The 19,396-nt window shown below is 44.9% G+C and overlaps 1 protein-coding gene across 1 annotated transcript; it reads right to left on the bottom strand.

Annotated features, from left to right (window-relative positions):
- Positions 1–283: 283 nt before the first annotated feature.
- GADD45GIP1 (GADD45G interacting protein 1) lies at positions 284–6,887 on the bottom strand. The gene is made up of 2 exons (XM_053371051.1): positions 6,439–6,887; positions 284–992 (listed from the first exon to the last, which is right to left on the bottom strand). Exons 1-2 carry the CDS (start codon positions 6,879–6,881, stop codon positions 644–646), a joined length of 792 nt encoding a protein of 263 aa, XP_053227026.1. The 5' UTR covers positions 6,882–6,887; the 3' UTR covers positions 284–643.
- Between the last annotated feature and the right edge of the window lie 12,509 nt (positions 6,888–19,396).

The raw sequence follows: 19,396 nt of genomic DNA, 5'->3' as shown, positions 1-19,396 counted from the left end.
TCAAAAGGTGGACACACAGCAACTAATCAAGACACAGGAGCTGGAATTGGGTTTAAACAAAGACCCAGAGCTTCAAGTCCCTGCCTAGCCATGAAGGTCACTGAGTGGCCTTGGAAGAAACCACAGGTTGGCCCACCTCTCCAGCTTTGTTGCAAGGATAACACTCTGTGCTCTTTGAAGGAAGGGCAAAATACAAACATAAATAGACAACATGGTGGGCTTGGCAGGTTTGGGGCTCTTTCTCCTGTTATTAGTCTGTTAAATTTAAAATAGAAGACCAAGGTTAAAAATACCACGTACATTTATTTGTCTGTGACTGCACACATCAGCCAGCTAGTAAGTGAGGGTAGTTTACTGCACTGGAAAGATAGAAGTCAAAGTTTGACATCATCACCCTCAGGATCCATCAACAAGGAATTCAGAAGCATTAGCAGCAAAGGTATTTGCTACTCCAAATCCATTTTTGGTGATCATTTTGGAGAGATAGGGAGAGAACACCTGAATATTCTCTCATCGGTGGTCAGAAAGTTGGGAAATGACCTTCAGGCAGGATCAAGGGTTGCAAGAGATGTGCTTACTGGGCCTCTGCACCAGGTTAACTCAATGCACAGTCCAGAGTCTGCATTTTCAGAGCCCCAACAGACTATGTGACCTGATGTGATGCGTCTGCTGCAACCACCTCCCCTTCTTTGTCTGGGATTGAGGCAACAGGTGCGCTTTGCATTGCTTTTTTGGCCAGAGCCTCCTCTCTTCGCTGCTTCTTCTGCAGCTTCGCTTCCTTCTTTCTAGCCTTCTCCATCTCTTGCACCATCTCTTGGAACTGAGCACTGCGGTGATCCAGGTTGTAACCAAAGCGCTCACGGGCTTCAGCCAGTAGCATCTGCCGCCGCTCCTTCTCTTCACGCTCTTTGGTCTTGCGCTCCTCCTTTTCCCGCAACCAGTTTGCAATCATCTCTGGCATCTTGGCCATTTGGGCAGCAATGTGCTCCTCTCTGTGAAGAGAGCAAAAGCAGAAGATCAAACACCTGCAGACTCCTCAACAAGCTGGAAAAAAGAGATACAGGCTCCCTTTGAATACTTCAAGACATGCCACATTCTTTGATTTAAAATGACTCAATCCTCACATTTCAATTAAAAAAAACTCTGAAAGCATTAAGTTTAAAAAAATGAAAATATAAATAACTCAGTAATAAAGGCACAATAAAGCAGCAGGAGCAACAGCAAGAAGTATGTCAATGTGACTATTTTTTTTTAATTAAAAAAACCCTGACAACTAGAATAGTTTGAACCCAGCAACTGAACTCACACAAGGTAAGCACCAGGTGAGCCATCCTGGGACAGCATTACAAGGCTGGAACACCTCAATAAATAAGGTTCTTTCCCAGTCACCATATGTTCAAAGGCAGAGGCAACTGGAGCAGAACCTCTTGAGGATGATCTTAATGTGTGGGCAATTTTCATCTGATCCATCTAATGCAATTATTAAGTTTGCAGATGATACTACCATAACGGGTCTAATTACAGGTGGAGATGAATCAGCGTACAGGGGGAGGTTCAAAAAGTATCTACATGGTGCCTAGAGAATAACTTGCACCTAAATATTAGCAAGACAAAGGAGATGGTGTTGGACTTTCGGAGGAAGAGAAGGGAACTAACCCTGTTGTATATCTGTGTGTGTGTGTATGTGTGGAGAGAGTCTCTTCCTTTAAATTCCTGGGAAGTGAAGACCTTAGTGAAGACCTCACTTGGAAAAACAATATAACTCAGGTGGTTAGGAAGGCCCAACAGAGACTCCATTTCCTCAGGGTCTTGCGAAAGAACAATGTTAAACAACAATTGATGACCTCGTTCTACCGGTCCACAATAGAAAGTGTCCTCTCATATTGTATCACGGTATAGTACGTTGGCTTGACAGCCACGGGCAGAAAGTCTTTACAGAGGGTGGTGAACGCAGCACATGTTATCATGGGCTGTCCCCTGAGCTTGCTAGATGACATCGCAAGGGATCGATGCCTTAGGAGAGCAAGAAAAATTCTCAGGGACAATTCACACCCCGGCCAGCACCTCTTTAATCTTCTACCCTTGGGCAGGAGATATAGAAGTATAATCAGTTGTACCAACAGGCTAAAAAAACGTTTCTATCCATGGGCTATTAGGCTGCTGAACGGAAAATAATATAGTGCAACTGACTTTTGGGGTTGGTGTGTTGTGCGACAAGCACACAGAGTGCAGTGAGACTGAGTGTTGGGGGGGGGGAGGCTCGGTTAATTTCATTGTACACAGGTTGTACATTGACAATAAAGGTACAGTGGTGCCTCAGATTAAGTACTTAATTCGTTCCAGAGGTCCGTACTTAACCTGAAACTGTTCTTAACTTGAAGCACCACTTTAGCTAATGGGGCCTCCTGCTGCCGCCGCGCCGCTGGAGCACGATTTCTGTTCTCATCCTGAAGCAAAGTTCTTAACCTGAAGCACTATTTCTGGGTTAGTGGAGTCTGTAACCTGAAGCGTATGTAACCTGAAGCATATGTAACCTGAGGTACCACTGTATTCTTATTCTTAATATTCGTACAGAGCAGATTGTTGCTACTGTTGTTTCAATACCCAGGTCCCAAACCTAACAGGGCTTTATAGGCTAAAATCAGCACTTTTGAGTTGACCCCAGAAATGAACCAGAATCCACTGACACTGTTTTAAAATAACTGAGAGGGATTCTGACTGACCCTGCTTCCAGGAAGTCTAACTGTCGTGTTCTTTGCACCAGTTGAAATTTCAGAGGAGTCTTAAAATGCAACATAAATTGTTACTAGTGGCCAGCCTCTCTATCTGGAAGGGACTGCAGGTGGTGCCAGGCGAATGTGCATTACGTTGCATGTGCCACCTGTGCATTTAGTGTGAGAACCATATGTAACAGCGCTCCATGGGGCAAACTGGCCCTTAACCAAGAGTGGAACAGGTTGACTGTTACCTCCCTGTTCAGACAAGCCACCTACCAATGGGACTTCCAATTTATCTGGACTGTGAGTCAATTTTTAGCCCTTACCCACTGACATTAGATACTTGTTCAGAACTTCCGGTATCCTACCTGAATTCAGTCAAAAGGATGGTAGCCAGTCCTAAATCCTCGCTCAGAAGCATAACATAAATGTTAAAGAGCATTTGGGGGAGGGGGAGATATAAACTTCATACTGGCAGAACTTCATACTACCAGTGCCATGGCAGAGCAACAGTTCCCTAGCATGTTATGGAACCAGTCCACCTGTAGGAACAGAACCACTGAAATACAGTCTCCAATTCCCATCCCAAATAGGTCCAAAGGTTTGCCTTTGGAGGGAGAGAATTACGCCAGCAGATGTCCTTAATTTTGACTGGCCCTGGTAATCACCAAGATGATGTTCCTTGGCCTCAGGCGTCCAATGGAAAGGAAGCTAAGTTGTTCTCTGTTCCAACCTGCATTGGCCAGATGCCCCAAGTGGATTGGCAATTCAGCGCCCAAAGGACCTCAGCCTTGGAGTAGAGGGGATCATCTTGCGGCCACTGTGAGGACAATTCCCACCTCCTTCCCCAAGGTCAAGGTAGCAGCAGCTAAGACTCACAATGCTCACCAGAGGGCAGCAGCATACTGATCACAGTGAGTGAAAATGTGGAACCAGCCTAAAAGCAAGGGTCTACAATTTTTGGCCAGCGTTGCAAGTGAAGACAAAAACTGTGGTCATCAGAGCCTTCCCCTCTGCTGGCTTGATGGAAAAAAGTGCCTCTACCCAACAGCAAAGGGACGCGGGTGGCGCTGTGGGTTAAACCACAGAGCCTAGGACTTGCCAATCAGAAGGTCGGCGGTTCGAATCCCCGCGACGGGGTGAGCTCCCGTTGCTCGGTCCCTGCTCCTGCCAACCTAGCAGTTCGAAAGCACATCAAAGTGCAAGTAGATAAATAGGTACCGCTCCGGCGGGAAAGTAAACGGCGTTTCCGTGCGCTGCTCTGGTTCGCCAGAAGCGGCTTAGTCATGCTGGCCACATGACCCGGAAGCTGTACACTGGCTCCCTCGGCCAATAAAGTGAGATGAGCGCCGCAACCCCAGAGTCGGTCACGACTGGACCTAATGGTCAGGGGTCCCTTTACCTTTACCCAAGAGCAAAGGAAGCTCCCTCTACCCTTCAGGCAGACTGGCAGGGAGTATTCTGACTTCAGTCAGCTATGGGGTCAGAGCTGCTATGCCAAGCTCAGAGTGCGGCCACAGAAGCTCTTGCCACCAATCTGAAAATGATGGCGGCTTGCTGGGTTAACCCTGTAGGACCAAGGTGCTGCAAGGGCTTAGCACCTCCAGCCTCCCTTTCAACCTTAGTAAGGGATAGGACTTGTCATGAAGTTGCCAGGATGATCCCTGCACACCAAAGTTGGGAGGAAGGCTCGTTGCTCAGCGTTCAAGAGGAGACCATGCCATATTTGCTAGGGCAAATGTAATTGTTGAAGCCTGCCTACAAGTCACCTGCATAATTAGGAAACAACTGAGGGAAGTGAGCAAAATCAATCTTTTCCTTCTAAATGTCCTCAGAATTGAAAGGGAAATTAGCACCAGCTGAAGGCTACACCAACAATATATCTGGCCCAGCATACTTTTGAGTGTCTTGTCTTTTGCAATGCCCTTTGTCTCCACTTCTGACACAGTGTGGTCTGGACTGGGAGCAGGCAGGCAGAAGGCTGGTGTCACCTTCCAGTTAAAAGGTGGCCTGGGTGGTACCTTCCACATCAGATTTCCTGTTGTCTATCATTGCGAGAAACCACAGAGACCCATTTCCTCAGCGTACAATTCATGTCTTTCCAAAAGGACATTTTTGTTTACTGACTGCCAAGACACCTTACAGAAAGGTAAGCAGCTGTGCCCTGTGTAAATAAGTATATACTGTTCCTCTTCTTACCTACAACAACCAGTCTTAGAAGGCACATTTCATATTATTCCCATGCGCGTTACAATATCAAATCTTACCTATTGTTCTCTAGTCTAGCCACTTAAGTTTGAGACACCCTCCTGGGCTACTTCCATTTGCGTCAGCTTTACCAACCTGGAGGATAGTTTAGCAATAGCGCTAATATACTCAGCTTTCTGCAATATTTTTGGAAGAAGATAATGCATAATTGGGCTGCCATATGTTTGGATTTTCGGTCAGTGAAATGGCACCCAACTTTGAAAACTTTGACGCCCCCTCCCCCCAAAGCAAGCTCAACAATTTTGTCCTGATTTTCACTTTGGGGGAATATGGCAACCCTAAGTATGATAAAAATTGTGAAGCTCTCTCCCTCTCCTTTCCCTCTATTGTATATATACAATAGTTTTTGTAGTATGTGTGCTGCCACCTGTACTTTTGCAAATTTTTTGCACTGGCCCTCTCTCATGGCTTCACCAATTCTGGTGACAATACAATACAAGTTGTCCTATATGACCCATCTTCTCCCTTCTACTCTGTCATATGTGAAAATACAAACACATCTACTTGTTCTATTGCTATCCTGCCAAAGTTTCACAGAATCCTATAATTGCAGACTTGGCAGGGGATCCCCAAGGGTCATGTAGTCCAACCCTCGTAGGCGGCTCGCTGCTTTTGATTTATTCCATTTCCACGCTGATTTTCACCCAAATGAATACCAAAGCGGCTTTTACAAAGCAACAAAGTGCAATAACGTAACAGGATATATGGAGGAAAGCTGTGTTTATTTGAAAACGTGGGCAGCGTTAAGATAAATTCAGCAGCATAAATAAGTTTTGATGGATGTTAATAATGGAATACCAAATGGTTTAGTTTATATAAAATATGCAGGGATTTATGTTTTGTAAAATGAACCATGGAAAGAGAGGAAAGGAAGTCATTGATATGCTAAGGTTGTTTGAATGAACATTCTAAAATGTAAAACAGAAAATTTAATAAAAATTATAGAAAAAGAACAATAACGTAATAAAAAAGAACAAACAAGCAAAAACACCCTGGCATAAGTCGCATGAATCACGTCTTTGCAGAAAGCGACTGCAAAGAAAGAAAGAAAGAAAGAAAGAAAGAAAGAAAGAAAGAAAGAAAGAAAGAAAGAAAAGATGGAGTATAAATGTAATTTCTTTCTGGAAACTTGGGAGTATAGAATACTGTAATCAAATTTCCGTTTGTATCCTTTGAATAACTTTGCGTACTTGATCAATTTCTTTTTTCTTTTTTCATATTTTTACTCTTTCTGTATTTTTTTTCTTTTTAGTTTTGAAGCTTTGGATGTAATGTTTAATATATGTTTGAAAATTTTTAATATGCAATAAAGATTATTTTTAAAAGTCGCATGAATCAATTAAACCAATCGTCGATAGAACTATTTCCATCCTTTAAGGCTTAAGCGATATTATCCATATTATCCGACCCCACCCGGGGGGAGCAGGGCGCCCTCGGCCGCAGCCCCTCTCACCTCGCCCGCCGCTTGGCTTCGGCTCTCTGCTCCTTGGCGTCCAGCCGCTCCTGCATCTCCCTCAGAGACGGGTACCAGGCCTTCTCCTCGGCCTCCATGTCCCGGAGCTTCTCCGGGCTGGGCCAGAGTCCGGCCGGGTCGACCCCGGAGGCTGATCCATGGCGCCCGTACACCTTCGCTTCGTAGGCGGCCGTCAGCTGCCAGGCCGGCGTACGAGAGTTCTCGGGGTCCGGCCGGTAAACCCCTCCGAGCCGCCGCCTCAGCGGCCGAGCGTTGTAAAACCGGACGCCTCCCAGGGCCAGCCGGACGCTTCTGAGGGCGGCCATCTTGGAGCCGGCTCGCCAGCAGCTCGGAGCTAGGAGGGCGGCCATCTTGGGAGCCGGGCTCCTCCTCCCACCCGTGGGCGGCGCCATCTTGGATGTGCGTCGCGTGGGCGCCGCCATTTTGCACGCCGCGGCTCCCATTTTGGAAAGTGACGTCATCGCGCGCTTGGGCCAGCCGACGGAGAGTTGCTTTTGTTGATCGTTATCGTCACAGAGATAGGAAAGGTTAAAGGGACGCGCCCTGCAGGGCGCCATTGAGTCGCTTTGAGTCCGCGCTGAAGCGGGAAGGAGTCAGGAGAGCGCAGCGGCAGCGTTAACCTGTGGAACTCCCTTCCACGTGACGGGAGGCAGCGATGGCCAACCAACTTAAAGAGAATTAGACAAATTCATGGAAGAGAGGGCTATCAATACCTATTATTTGATTGACATCCTGTGCCCTTTTAAAATGTGTGTAGGGTGTGTGTTTGCTATTGGGTGGTTGTCTTTATTTTGATTGTATACTTTGTGGTTTTATATTCTGATTTTATCCTGTGAACCTCCCTGAGACCTGCAGGTATAGGATAGTACGTTAAATAAATTTAAATTTAATAAATTAGTCATGATGGCTGTGCTATGCCTCTGCAGTTGGAGGCATCAGTGCTTCCGAATACCAGTTGCTGGAAACTGGGAGGGGAGAGTGTTGTTCTTTGCTCATGTTCTGCTCCCTGGTTCCCCGCAGACAACATTTCAGCTGAGAACAAGATGCCGGGGTAATAATAATAATAACAACAATGATTTTATTATTAATACCTGTCCATCTGGCTGCGTTTCCTCGGCCACTCTGGGTGGCTCCCAACAGACTATTAAAAACACGATAAAACATGAAACATTAATAACTTCCCTAAACTAGATGGGCCACTGGCCTGATTCAGTAGTGATTCTCGTATGTTGGGATAGCATGAGACTCCACATCAGACTCTGAAAAAATATTCCTGCATTGCAGGGAGTTGGGACTAGATAAACTCTTATGGTCCCCTCCAACTTTACAGTTCTATGATTCTATGGTCTTGCGTTCTTATGAGCGGGAAAGCGGGGTTTGAGGGGACAGTGGACATGACAATTTAACTAGATTTAGCTTTGCAGCAACCCAAAGAATATTCCATTTGGCATCTCTTTTTTGCTTTCAGAATGACCAATCGTTTCTCTTGATCTTTTACTAGAAGCTAACAATTGCAGGATGGTTGGTGAAATTTGTTGAGCTGAATTGCCGGTTTTGTACCTTGAAATATACTCTGAGTCAAGTGTGGATTTCATGCTCTTTATTCAGCTCATAGTAGTGAGGAATGAATGTTCCCCTAAAATATCTGCTTTATATACATTATTTACACAATGGGCCCCACGTGATTGGCTAATTCTGGGATTCTCCTGTAGGCTAATCAGGTTGCGGATTCACTTCCACCTGGAGCTGGATTGGGTGGCTCCTGCGGACCAGTCATACTTCTGCATTGTTCTAGGACCAATCAGACTGCTGCATTCTGGAACCTATTGTTCTAGGACCAATCAGACTGCTGCATTCTGAATCCTATTGTTCTAGGACCAGTCAGACTGCTGCATTCTGAATCCTATTCAACTCAGTACATAACATACTTACTTTAATGTCTGCCTGTATCTTGATAATAATGACACACATGTGTTGTGTCCTGCAGTGCAGACCTAGGACTATGGCCTTCTATTTCTCTAATAAAGGGTGAGAAAGCAGCTGTAGTTCTTAAGATAGAGTGAACCATTTTGTACTAACCATGGCTGCCAACAGTAGTTTCTCAGCTTCTACTGCTACCTCCAAATTGCAATATTTATCCAGTTCTGATATTTTCTCACGTCTGTGGTTGGTCCCCACCATAAAAGCGGATGCCTCCATTTTGAGATTATCATCGTTATATATATATATTTATTTATACCCTGCCTTTTCCCTCGACAGGGACTCCAGGGGGTTACAGATAAAATAAGAACAGCTTAAAACATAGAAAAACGATCATGAATAGAATTAAAACTATAAAAAGATCTATTAATTCCACACCATTGTCAGGAGAGTCTGCCAAACGATGGTGAATAGATGATAACGGACCACCAAATAAAGATAATAGGGCAATTAAGTGAGTTTTGTTTCCCAGTGTATATAAAAGTACACTGTACTGTAGTCTATTAAGCTGGAGGAGGGCAAAAACCCAGTCCAGCCTGGGCCAGCTCCACTCCCATGGTCAGAAGAGGGGCAGCAGTAGCAGCTGAGCTGCCCGCTACTGCCCCCGCATCCTCATAAGGACCGATATCTGTGAAGCTCAATAATGTAAGGTACGCCTGTAAGTGAAAATGGGTCACAGACACCTAACTAGACCTAACTAGTCAACAACAAAACTGGGTGATGCACCATTAAACTCTTATTAAGCTGCTTTGGTCTTGCATCGTTCATAATACAGACACGCCCCCCCCCCATTTATGTGATGGTTCCGGGGCCCCTCATGCATAAGTGAAATAAGTGAATATCACGTAAGTGGGGAGCATTCTCTAAAAAGCCTCTAAACACCACCACCACCAACCCGCTCTCCAGTTTTTTCTCCCGCTCTCCAATCTAGGAGTTGAAGCTCTGGGGGCCAGCTGGAGGACACGTTGGAAAGTGGTTGGTTGCAGCTGCACCACCCCACATGCCGGCTGATAGGGAGGCTAAGCAGAAGAAGAGTTCGGATTTGATACCCCTAAGGAGTCTCAAAGCAACTAACATTCTCCTTTCCCTTCCTCCCCCACAACAAATACTCTGTGAGGTGAGTGAGGCTGAGAGACTTCAGAGAAGTGTGACTGGCCCAAGGTCACCCAGCAGCTGCATGTGGAGGAGCGGGGAATCGAACCCAGGTCACCAGATTACGAGTCCACCGCTCTTAACCACTGCACCACACTGGCAGCCTAAACAAAGCCCCACTGTGCCTCTGGTCTTCGAGGGTCTCCTCATGAGCCATGAGGACTCTTCCGCTCTCTCCTTCCATTTCCTGGTATGATTCTGTTTATTTCCCGGCACTGTGCATAGTCGATCGTGCAAAAGTGGGAGGATGCCTGTACTCCACAAAGGACTCCTATCCTGTGACAGCAGCTTATAGGAGGCTCCCTTCTACCATTGGTTCATCCAGTTCAGTTTTCCATACCACGACTGTTACAACGAGACACGAAGGCTGGCAATATCAACATTGCTGTGTAGGAATATCTGAACAAACACAAACCCCTGTGTTGCATGATCTCCACTAGTATGAATATTTCATTGATAATTATTCACTGATGAAGACTTTATTCCCAAACAGTTGAACTATTCCAGATATACTGTCCTTTTGAGACTTCTGAGAGACGTCTTCCTTTGAGAGACGGCTTGGCATTCCTTGTTATTCATTGATTCTTTGTTTGACTCTAATATATATAACAACTTGTAGTTACTTGTATATTTTGTGAGATGTGTTGTATGATATATACATCATATTGAAGTGGCTTTTTCTTATATTTACTAACAGTTACCGTATTTTCCCCTCTATTACACGCAGATTTTTTTCTCCTAAAAAGTAAGGGGAAATGTCTGTGCGTGTTATTGAGCGAATGTGTGGTCCCTGGAACTGACAAGCGCGAGTGAAGGCAAAAATCAGGCAAATATCAAATCGTCCGGAGAAGGGAAGCCTTGAAAGGAGGAAGCTGCTGCTTTCCTGCATTCTGCCTCAGGGTCTTACTGCCCACCCGCTTCTGTTTCCTTACTGTGTTTGCTCAAACGGAACAAAGAGCAGAGAAAACCCCTCCCCTCCAGGCAAGCAGAGTGGAAAGCAGAGCGTCCTTCCTTCTAATTCCTCTCCGTGCGTCTGGGACTCGAAGGCAACATGCAGGTTGGGGGGGGGGGAGAGAGAGAGAGCTGGCTGGCTTGTGGGGGGGGGGACTTTTGCCTTCCTTTCCTCCCTCCGGTAAAACCCCTCTCCTGCATTCTTAGCCAGCTGCTTCTCTGCACACCCCTCTCGGTGCTCCTTGTCGCTTCTATGTTTTTCCTTCCCTCCCTACTTAAAACGTGGTTCCAATCACGGATCCACATGGATCCTCAGGATCTTTGCATTGAGTCACCCCAAATTCACCATCAGATCACATAGCATGTCCATGGCAAATTCACCATCAGATCACATAGCAATGATCTGATGCAAAAACAGGGCTGCAATGGTGCAAAAACATGGTTACAAAGCACGGATCCACATGGATCCTCAGGATCTTTGCATTGGGTCACCCCAAATTCACCATCAGATCACATAGCATGTCCATGGCTACAGCCTGCACCAAAAAAATCACGCACCCACTGTTGCCTGGGGCTGCAATGGTACAAAAACGTGGTTACAAAGCATGGATCCACATGGATCCTCTGGATCTTTGCATTGGGCTACCCCAAACTCACCGTCAAATCACATGTCTGTGGCCGCAGCATGAAGCACAAAAATGATACATCCACTGTTTCATTCAGAATTTTTTTTTCATGTTTTCCTCCTCTAAAAACTATGTGCGTGTTATGGTCAGGTGCGTGTTATCGAGCGAAAAATACGGTATTAGCCAGAGTGTTGCGTTTGCATTTGTGTAGGAATATCTTGCAGACAGCCGCAGCTCCTGGAAACAAGCAGTCAGGTCCTGCATCCATAATAGTGACCAGAGGAGGAATAACCACTGGGAGGAGCGTTGAGAGATGAAATGCCATGGCGCATCTGCCCCAGCTGCAACAAAACATATCTCTTCCATTATTGGTCTCTACAGCCACAGCAGGTGCTGTATTTCTCAAATGGTTTGACTTCACCACTGAAGGCAAACCTCTCCATGGTCTCCTGAGACAGATGGATGCCAAGTGACTCTCCAAGGTTTCAGGTAGGAGGAGGACAGCAGAGATTGAAACTCCCGCTTGGCCAGTGCGTGAGAGATACACATAGGTCCAAGGCACACAGTTCCCCCTCTACCGTGCCTTAAAGAAAACTGAGAAACCTACTTGACTGTTGCTTACTCTTACAGGGGAGACTATCACAGTTTGTTCTCCAGTTGGAGCTCATACAGTGGTACCTTGGTTCTCAAACTTAATCCATTCTGGAAGTCTGTTCCAAAACCAAAGTGCGCTTTCCCATTGAAAGTAATGCAAAATGGATTAATCCGTTCCAGACTTTTAAAAAACCACCCCTAAAACAGCAATTTAACATGAATTTTACTATCTAACGAGACCATTGACCCATAAAATGAAAGCAATAAACAATGTACAGTACTGCAGTCGCACAATCAATCAATCAATCAGTAGCTGAACCGGGTTCCACACAGTCACAAAAACAAAACAGCCACGAAAACGCAAAATAAATTGCAAAAACAGACAGACCTCAGTGTAACACTCAAAACAGCACGCTTGCCTTCTGAAAAAAGTTCGCAAACCGGAACACTTACTTCCGGATTTGTAGTGTTTGGGTTCTAAGTTGTTTGAGAACCAAGGTGTTTGAGAACCAGGGTACCACTGTACAGACATAGCATGAGCACATCATGGTTGAAGGGAAGGAGGAGGCAGCTCTGGCTACTAAAACCTTGAGCCCCCATCTCCCAGCCCACCAAAGCCCCATTTCTAGAGATCCAAAATTAGTTTGTTGAAACAAGGACAGAGTATAGAATAAGCTTTGTCCAATCAAAACAGAGAGTGCTGTTGATAGCCTTATTCCACAGAAGTCAGAGTCTGAGGTTTGAAGCCATCTTGGAGAAGGAACAATGGAGTGGGAACGATGGAGTTGAAATGTGTTTCAAAAGTAGATGAGGTAGATTGGGTTTTCTGCAAATTGCTATTCCGATTCAGCAGCAAACTCTGGCTTTCCCTGGGGAAAGCAGCGGGACGAAAAACTCCACTTGAACGTGGACTTGGGACAAGCAGAGCTGTTCTTGGAAAACGCAGTGCAAAAGGGAGTCTGGATGAGCCCCAAGGAGGCATCAGTTGCCTTTCAGAAGCATTCCTTTCACCCCAAACTCTTACCTTGTTTCTCAATTTTAAATTTAGAGTATTCTGCTGCTTTCACATTCCTTCACACTGTAGGCGGCTAACAATCGAACAGTTGATCAGCACCTCTCTCACACACACACACCTCGTTTTGAACACTTGGTGGAAACCAGGCTCTTATTTTATGAGATACTTTTATGTACGTTTTGGGCTGTGAGAATAATTATTTCCCCCTATTAAAATGAAAATGACATGTGATGGTTTGTTTGCTTTGAGCCTGATGCTTTTTAATGAGATACCAGGATTGCTGTACTGGAAAAATGGCTCATTTCTACGGGAGGGTAATGATCCCTTTGCAAAGCTGATATAAAAAATAATAATAATTACCCCCAAGGGCCTGTAATGAGGGTGTGATTTCTACATAGCACTGTTACCTCAAGGTTCCGCTTTCTCTCTCATGCTTGTTCTCTGCTTGGACTAGTTTTAACCGGAGGAATGATTCGGGGGCGCTTGTGGTCATTAAATATCCTTTATTTAACTTTTCCCAAGAGTCAGGGTGTTAACCTGTTTCGTGGCTGGGCTCCAATTTCATTAATTCTGCATCCCTGAATTCCCACCACCACCTTTCAGTTCAAGTTGCTTACACAAAGCACTTTTCTAGCCTGTGTTGTTATACAGCGGGACTGAGCATTACTCTGTCTCTTCTCCCCATGTCCTCCAAACTTTCTGCTTCTCAGAAACTTTCGGCACCACTGCACCTTCTATGTGTAGCATAAGGCAACTGGATAAACAAAATTCTTTCCAGTTCCCCACTAGCAAATATAAAACAAATAGCTTTCTTTGACAAATGCTCAAACTGCCATTTGTCCTCTGTCTGAATTCTTCAAATATTGGCGCAAGTACTATGGAAGCTGAAGGGACAGGGGCGGTGCTGTGGTCTAAACCACAGAGCCTGGGGCTTGCCGATCAGAAGGTCGGCAGTTTGAATCCCGCGACGGGGTGAGCTCTTGTTGCTCGGTCCCTGCTCCTGCCAACCTAGCAATTCGAAAGGATGTCAAGTGCAAGTAGATAAATAGGTACCACTCTGGCGGGAAGGTAAATGGCATTTCCATGCGCTGCTCTGGTTCACCAGAAGCGGCTTAGTCATGCTGGCCACATGACCCGGAAGCTGTACACCGGCTCCCTTGGCCAATAAAGCGAGATTAGCGCTGCAACCCCAGTCAGCCATGATGGACCTAATGGTCAGGGGTCCCTTTACCCTTTACCTTTAGTTACTCCCTGAATTAAAAACCCTAGTTTAGTGGCATCCCCCAAGTTTGCAGAGATCAGTGTGGCAATAGGTGAAGTCTCTCTTTGCCTATTACAAGCACTGGGCAACTACTGAAATTTTTATTGGATCGGCTTCTCAGATCTCTCATTGGACATTTGAATTTGGACTTGTTTATCCTGTGGTAACAATCTCTTAAAGTGATGTTCTCTAGCCTCCCCCCACCCTCAATGTAATGAATTTGTGGAGGAAGTGGGGAGGAGAGAGGGCTGCTTCTACACTAGCAGTGTTCTCTGAAATTAATATTATTTATTCACTTCATTACTAAGAAAAATCAGACATTGCAAACTGCAATGTTTCTTTGTTGCCCTCCCATCTTTTTAACCTTTTTAACCTTTTAGGGCTGCTAAATTGTTGTTCTTCCTCAGTCAGCTGAAAGCAGAATTAAGACTGTACATTCCTGCAGCGCTTAATAAGGTACTTGCATTCTCCATTGCCCTACAACACGGGCAAGTCCCTAAGTATGTTCACTCAGAAGAAGCAAGCCCCGTTAAGGTGGAATCTAACACAAATTAAAAATGTTGTGAAAATGCTTTTAATATATATATATATATGGAAAAAATATTGGATTTCCCCATAGCTCACCATCGCCATCTAGTGTCACATTTGTATAATGCACTTGACAACATACTTAAAACGGTTGTGTTTTTTGCAGCTGTATAGCGGAGTCTTCTTTTTTTCTTTTTTTCTAAAAGGTAATTGCAACAATAAAAACAAATTAAATTACAAGCAAATGGTGATACTGCTCTCGCTGCAAATTGGCAACAACTACTGTATTTTTCCGTGTATAAGACTAGGTTCCCCCCCAAAAAATAATGTAAAAAACTAGGGGGTGTCTTATACACAGATAGTGCCGAAGGTGGACTGGCGATTGGTTGTTACCCCCAAAATAGGTGGCTTACATTGGGGCAACTTATTTACGGAAAAATACGGTAATTAAAGCCTATATTTCAGTCATGGTTGTGGGTAAGAGGAGCTACGTTAAACCGTACTATACTTATTGAAGGCTACAGATCTAACTATACCTTCTAAACTGTATGCGGCTTCAGAGTACAGTGGTACCTCAGGTTAAGTACTTAATTTGTTCCGGAGGTCCGTTCTTAACCTGAAACTGTTCTTAACCTGAAGCACCACTTTAGCTAATGGGGCCTCCTGCTGTCGCCGCGCTGCTGGAGCACGATTTCTGTTCTCATCCTGAAGCAAAGTTCTTAACCTGAGGTTAGCAGATTCTTAATTTCTGGGTTAGCAGAGTCTGTAACCTGAAGCGTATGTAACCCGAGGTACCACTGTAAATATTGTAGAAGGATCTTGACCATGGGAGCAGGCATGTTAACTGTCTTGTGGAACTAGTTTAAATTTTGATTTATTGTGGAAGAGCAAGGCCTCAGCAGAACTGAAGGGCTCTAGTGCAGGAGGTGATGTTTGCTTCAAGAAGGGTTTTGTTCTCTGGTTACTTCCACACTAGCTAATTTATCTGGTGAAATTCATTAATTCACTCAGTTTTTATGGAGATTGAGATGACATTCATTGCATTCTGGTGATTTCTGTTAAGTTGTGGGTGAACATATCAGACGACACAGCGATTCTTCAAACAGCTCTTGTTTATTCACAGGCCAGAACAGAACTGAACTGAAGAGCTCAGTCAGCCTGCTTATATAGAGCTCCAGTACAACGTTACTGTAGCAACTTTCTAAAACTATCCAATCACTGAACGTCACTTTCGATCCTTCATTTGCATAAAAACTATCCAATCACTGAACGTCACTTTCGATCCTTCATTTGCATAAAAACTATCCAATCACTGAACGTCACTTTCGATCCTTCATTTGCATAACTATCTACAGTATCCCCCTGCTGGCCCAGGGTGAGAACTTCAGTACATAACAATTTCTATTTACTCTACCTGTTTTTCTCCAGCCTTGATTTGTGGTGATTTTAAAACCTGAAATTCCAGTTGCAGTGCCACCTGTCTGCTGTCTAGGCTTCTCCTGACTAACTTGCCTTTCCTTTATCATTTCCTCTTTTGACCCCTCCTTTAAACAATAAAATAAAAGTAGCTTCTGCTTCTCCCCTACTGGCCCTTTGATTAGTTGTTTCCTTTCAGCAGAGACCACAACAGTCCTGAATTGGCACTTTAATTATTCGGTTTTTGTTTCCTGCAGGCGGACCCTTTGATTCCTTATTTCATCTTTGAAGCAAGCTTAATTGCTCATTCATTTATTTTAGCTTAATTTCAGTTGCACAAGGAAAGGAATGTAATTCCCCGTTTCCACAATCAATTGAGAATACTTACGTGTCAATATCCAAATGACTTCTAGAGAGACACCCCAGGGCTGCTCCCCAACTGCTGGATCCTAGCAGTTTCATTACTTGACAACAAAAGAGTCCAGTAATGATTACCAGATGGAAGAAACAAGTGTTTACATAATCAAAGGTACAAGTATACACTACCAGTATTGTTTAAGTGCCATTGGTGTTGTGTCACTGGAAGTATTAAGCTGTTCCAGATTTATAGCAGGCAGTAAAATAAAGAAAGTGGTCAGGGTCAGTCAAGATTTAACTTGGGAGTTTCCTGGTGCCCCTTATGATGAGCCACTCAAGCACGCAATGTAGAAAAAGAAAGTGCAATATTGTTCTCCCAAGGCTTAGGATGGGACGCGGGTGGCGCTGTGAGCGCCTAGGACTTGCCGATCAGAAGGTCGGCGGTTCGAATCCCCGTGACGGGTGAGCTCCCGTTGCTCGGTTCCTGCTCTTGCCAACCTAGCAGTTCGAAAGCACGTCAAAGTGCAAGTAGATAAATAGGTACCGCTCCAGCGGGAAGGTAAACGGCGGTTCCGTGCACTGCTCTGGTTCGCCAGAAGCGGCTTAGTCATGCTGGCCACATGACCCAGAAGCTGTATGCCAGCTCCTTCGGCCAATAAAGTGAGATGAGCCACGACTGGACCTAACGGTCAGGGGTCCCTTTACCTTTACCTCCCCCTCCTCCTCCCTAGGCAGCCCTGCAGTCTCCTGATTGTGCCTTTAAAAGAAATCTGATTGATAGAAATCAACAGGTGAAGCTTTTCATGGCGTAATAAACGGAAATCTGCCCTTATTCCCTTATGGGGTATCCAAGAGCCCTTATAGAGTCCTTTGTAGGTTCTCCATCAGTTGGAGAAAAGAACAGAGGCCAACCAGAGAATATTGAGAAGCAAAGCAGCTAGTAAGCCTCATCTTTATTGAACTGTTGCAACAGGGTGCTCCCCGCACATGCAGGAAAGGAGGAGGACCCAGAACAAAGGTGTGTCTGCCCTTATATAGACATTTTAAATTGCCCGCCTTGAAGTCCAAGACCACCCCCAGATACATCATACCTACATCAGCATAAATCTGAATGCATTTTTTACCTCCTGTCTGGCAAGTTACCTGTTAATGCTTACTTGATTGGATACCCTGGGGAGCCTGGCCAGTCTTTTGTAATGATAAATACTTAGTTCCTGAGCCAGGTCACAGGCTCACCCTATTCATACACAGACATACCCTTAAGACAGGATTTGTGAAGGAAAAGACAACGGGGAGGCTTTTCCATTTTCCTTTGACTTTGCAGAGAAAACATTTGGTCAGTTTGGGAGTCAAAATGGTTCCAGGGCTGTTTTCCTGTGCTGCTTCAGACATGTGGTTTATATATTTATGTGCGTGTTTGCTTGGTACATTTATGAACATTTATTATATATATAAGACCTTATTTTTTTTATTTCAATGGCGTGGGGATGTGCATGATCATCTGATAATGAATTTGCAGTGAAAAGCACAGCTACAGGAGCTGACTGCAGAGATGGCAACCCTTCCATCTATAAATGCATACTCTCCAAGTGTCCCTATTTTCCAGGGAAGCCCCTGATTTAGAGAAGCCATCAGTATCTGATTTGATCCCAGAATGTCCCCCTTTTCCTTGTTGTTGTTGTTTAGTCGTTTAGTCGTGTCCGACTCTTTGTGACCCCATGGACCAGAGCACGCCAGGCACTCCTGTCTTCCACTTCCTCCCGCAGTTTGGTCAAACTCATGCTGGTAGCTTCGAGAACACTGTCCAGCCATCTCGTCCTCGGTCATCCCCTTCTCCTTGTGCCCTCCATCTTTCCCAACATCAGGGTCTTTTCCAGGGAGTCTTCTCTTCTCATGAGGTGGCCAAAGTATTGGAGCCTCAGCTTCAGGATCTGTCCTTCCAGTGAGCACTCAGGGCTGATTTCCTCCAGAATGGATACGTTTGATCTTCTTGCAGTCCATGGGACTCTCAAGAATCTCCTCCTCCCTTTTCCTTAGGACGTCCCTATTTTCTTTGGAGAAATGTTGGAGGGTATGGTTGGATGTCCTTATTATCCCTGGAGAAATGTTGGAGGATATGGAGCTATTCGACCCCCAACCTGTCTGAAGGCAATCCTATACTGTGGTACCTTGGTTTATGAACTTAATCCGTTCTGGAAGTCCGTTCTTAAACCAAAGTGTTCTTAAACCAAGGCGTGCTTTGCCATAGCAGTGGGGGACTCAATTTACAAATGGAACACACTCAACAAGAAGCGAAACATGTTCTTATTCCAGGGCACAATTCACAAACCAAAACAACTACTCCTGGGTTTGCAGCGTTCTTAATCTAAGTTGTTCATAAACTAAGCTGTTCTTAAACCAAGGTACCACTGTATAGGGAATTTCTTTTTTTAATGTTTAATGTTTTATTTTCTTTTATATATGTTGGAAGCTGCCCAGAGTGGCTGGGGTAACCCAGTAAGATGTGTGGAGTCTAAATAGTAAAATTATCATTATCGAATGGGGTGTCCCTATTTTCATTGGAGAAATGTTGGAGGGTATGTAAATGCTACTGAATCAAACCTGGTTCTTTGTATGGAGAAAAACCAGCCTTTGGCCAACTCTGTGTAACTCCCTTATTGCTGCACATTTCTGATTTAAAATGCATCTAGGTTGTCCGTCTTCTCAATTTGGAATGAAGCTGGATTTGGGGGGATGTGGAAATGCACTAGAATGCAATATTTCCTAAGATATGAAATGATAGGTGTGGGTTGCAGCTACTGTTTTGTGCACACTCCACTTTCCAAACCTGTGATGGAAGTGCCCTGAATGCAGAGTGAGTGGGAGTGTGTACACAGCCTGGTGATTTCTGTTTATCTCTCTTCTAAGTCTCCTTGTCCAGCTCCCTTACCTGCTGCTGCTTCGTGTCGTCGTTGTTCCAGCCCCTTTTGTACCGACTTTTGACCACGCTGGCAGAAATAGTTCAGAACATCAGGAGGGCCTCAAGTTGGCCCGGCTTAGACCTTTGCCTGCGGTCAA

Source organism: Podarcis raffonei, chromosome 17 (assembly GCF_027172205.1).
Source record: "Podarcis raffonei isolate rPodRaf1 chromosome 17, rPodRaf1.pri, whole genome shotgun sequence".
Classification (NCBI taxonomy): domain Eukaryota; kingdom Metazoa; phylum Chordata; class Lepidosauria; order Squamata; family Lacertidae; genus Podarcis; species Podarcis raffonei.
Note: the sequence above shows the minus strand (reverse complement) of the source record. Positions and strands in the feature narration are given on the sequence as shown.

Bases quoted from the DNA above. Each gene is read 5' to 3' on its own strand.
- GADD45GIP1 (XM_053371051.1), bottom strand. From the start codon at position 6,881: ATGGCGGCGCCCACGCGACGCACATCCAAGATGGCGCCGCCCACGGGT. The intron at 993-6,438 runs GTGAGAGGGGCT...CTCTCTTCACAG, and splicing joins GAAGCCAAGCGGCGGGCGAG to AGAGGAGCACATTGCTGCCC.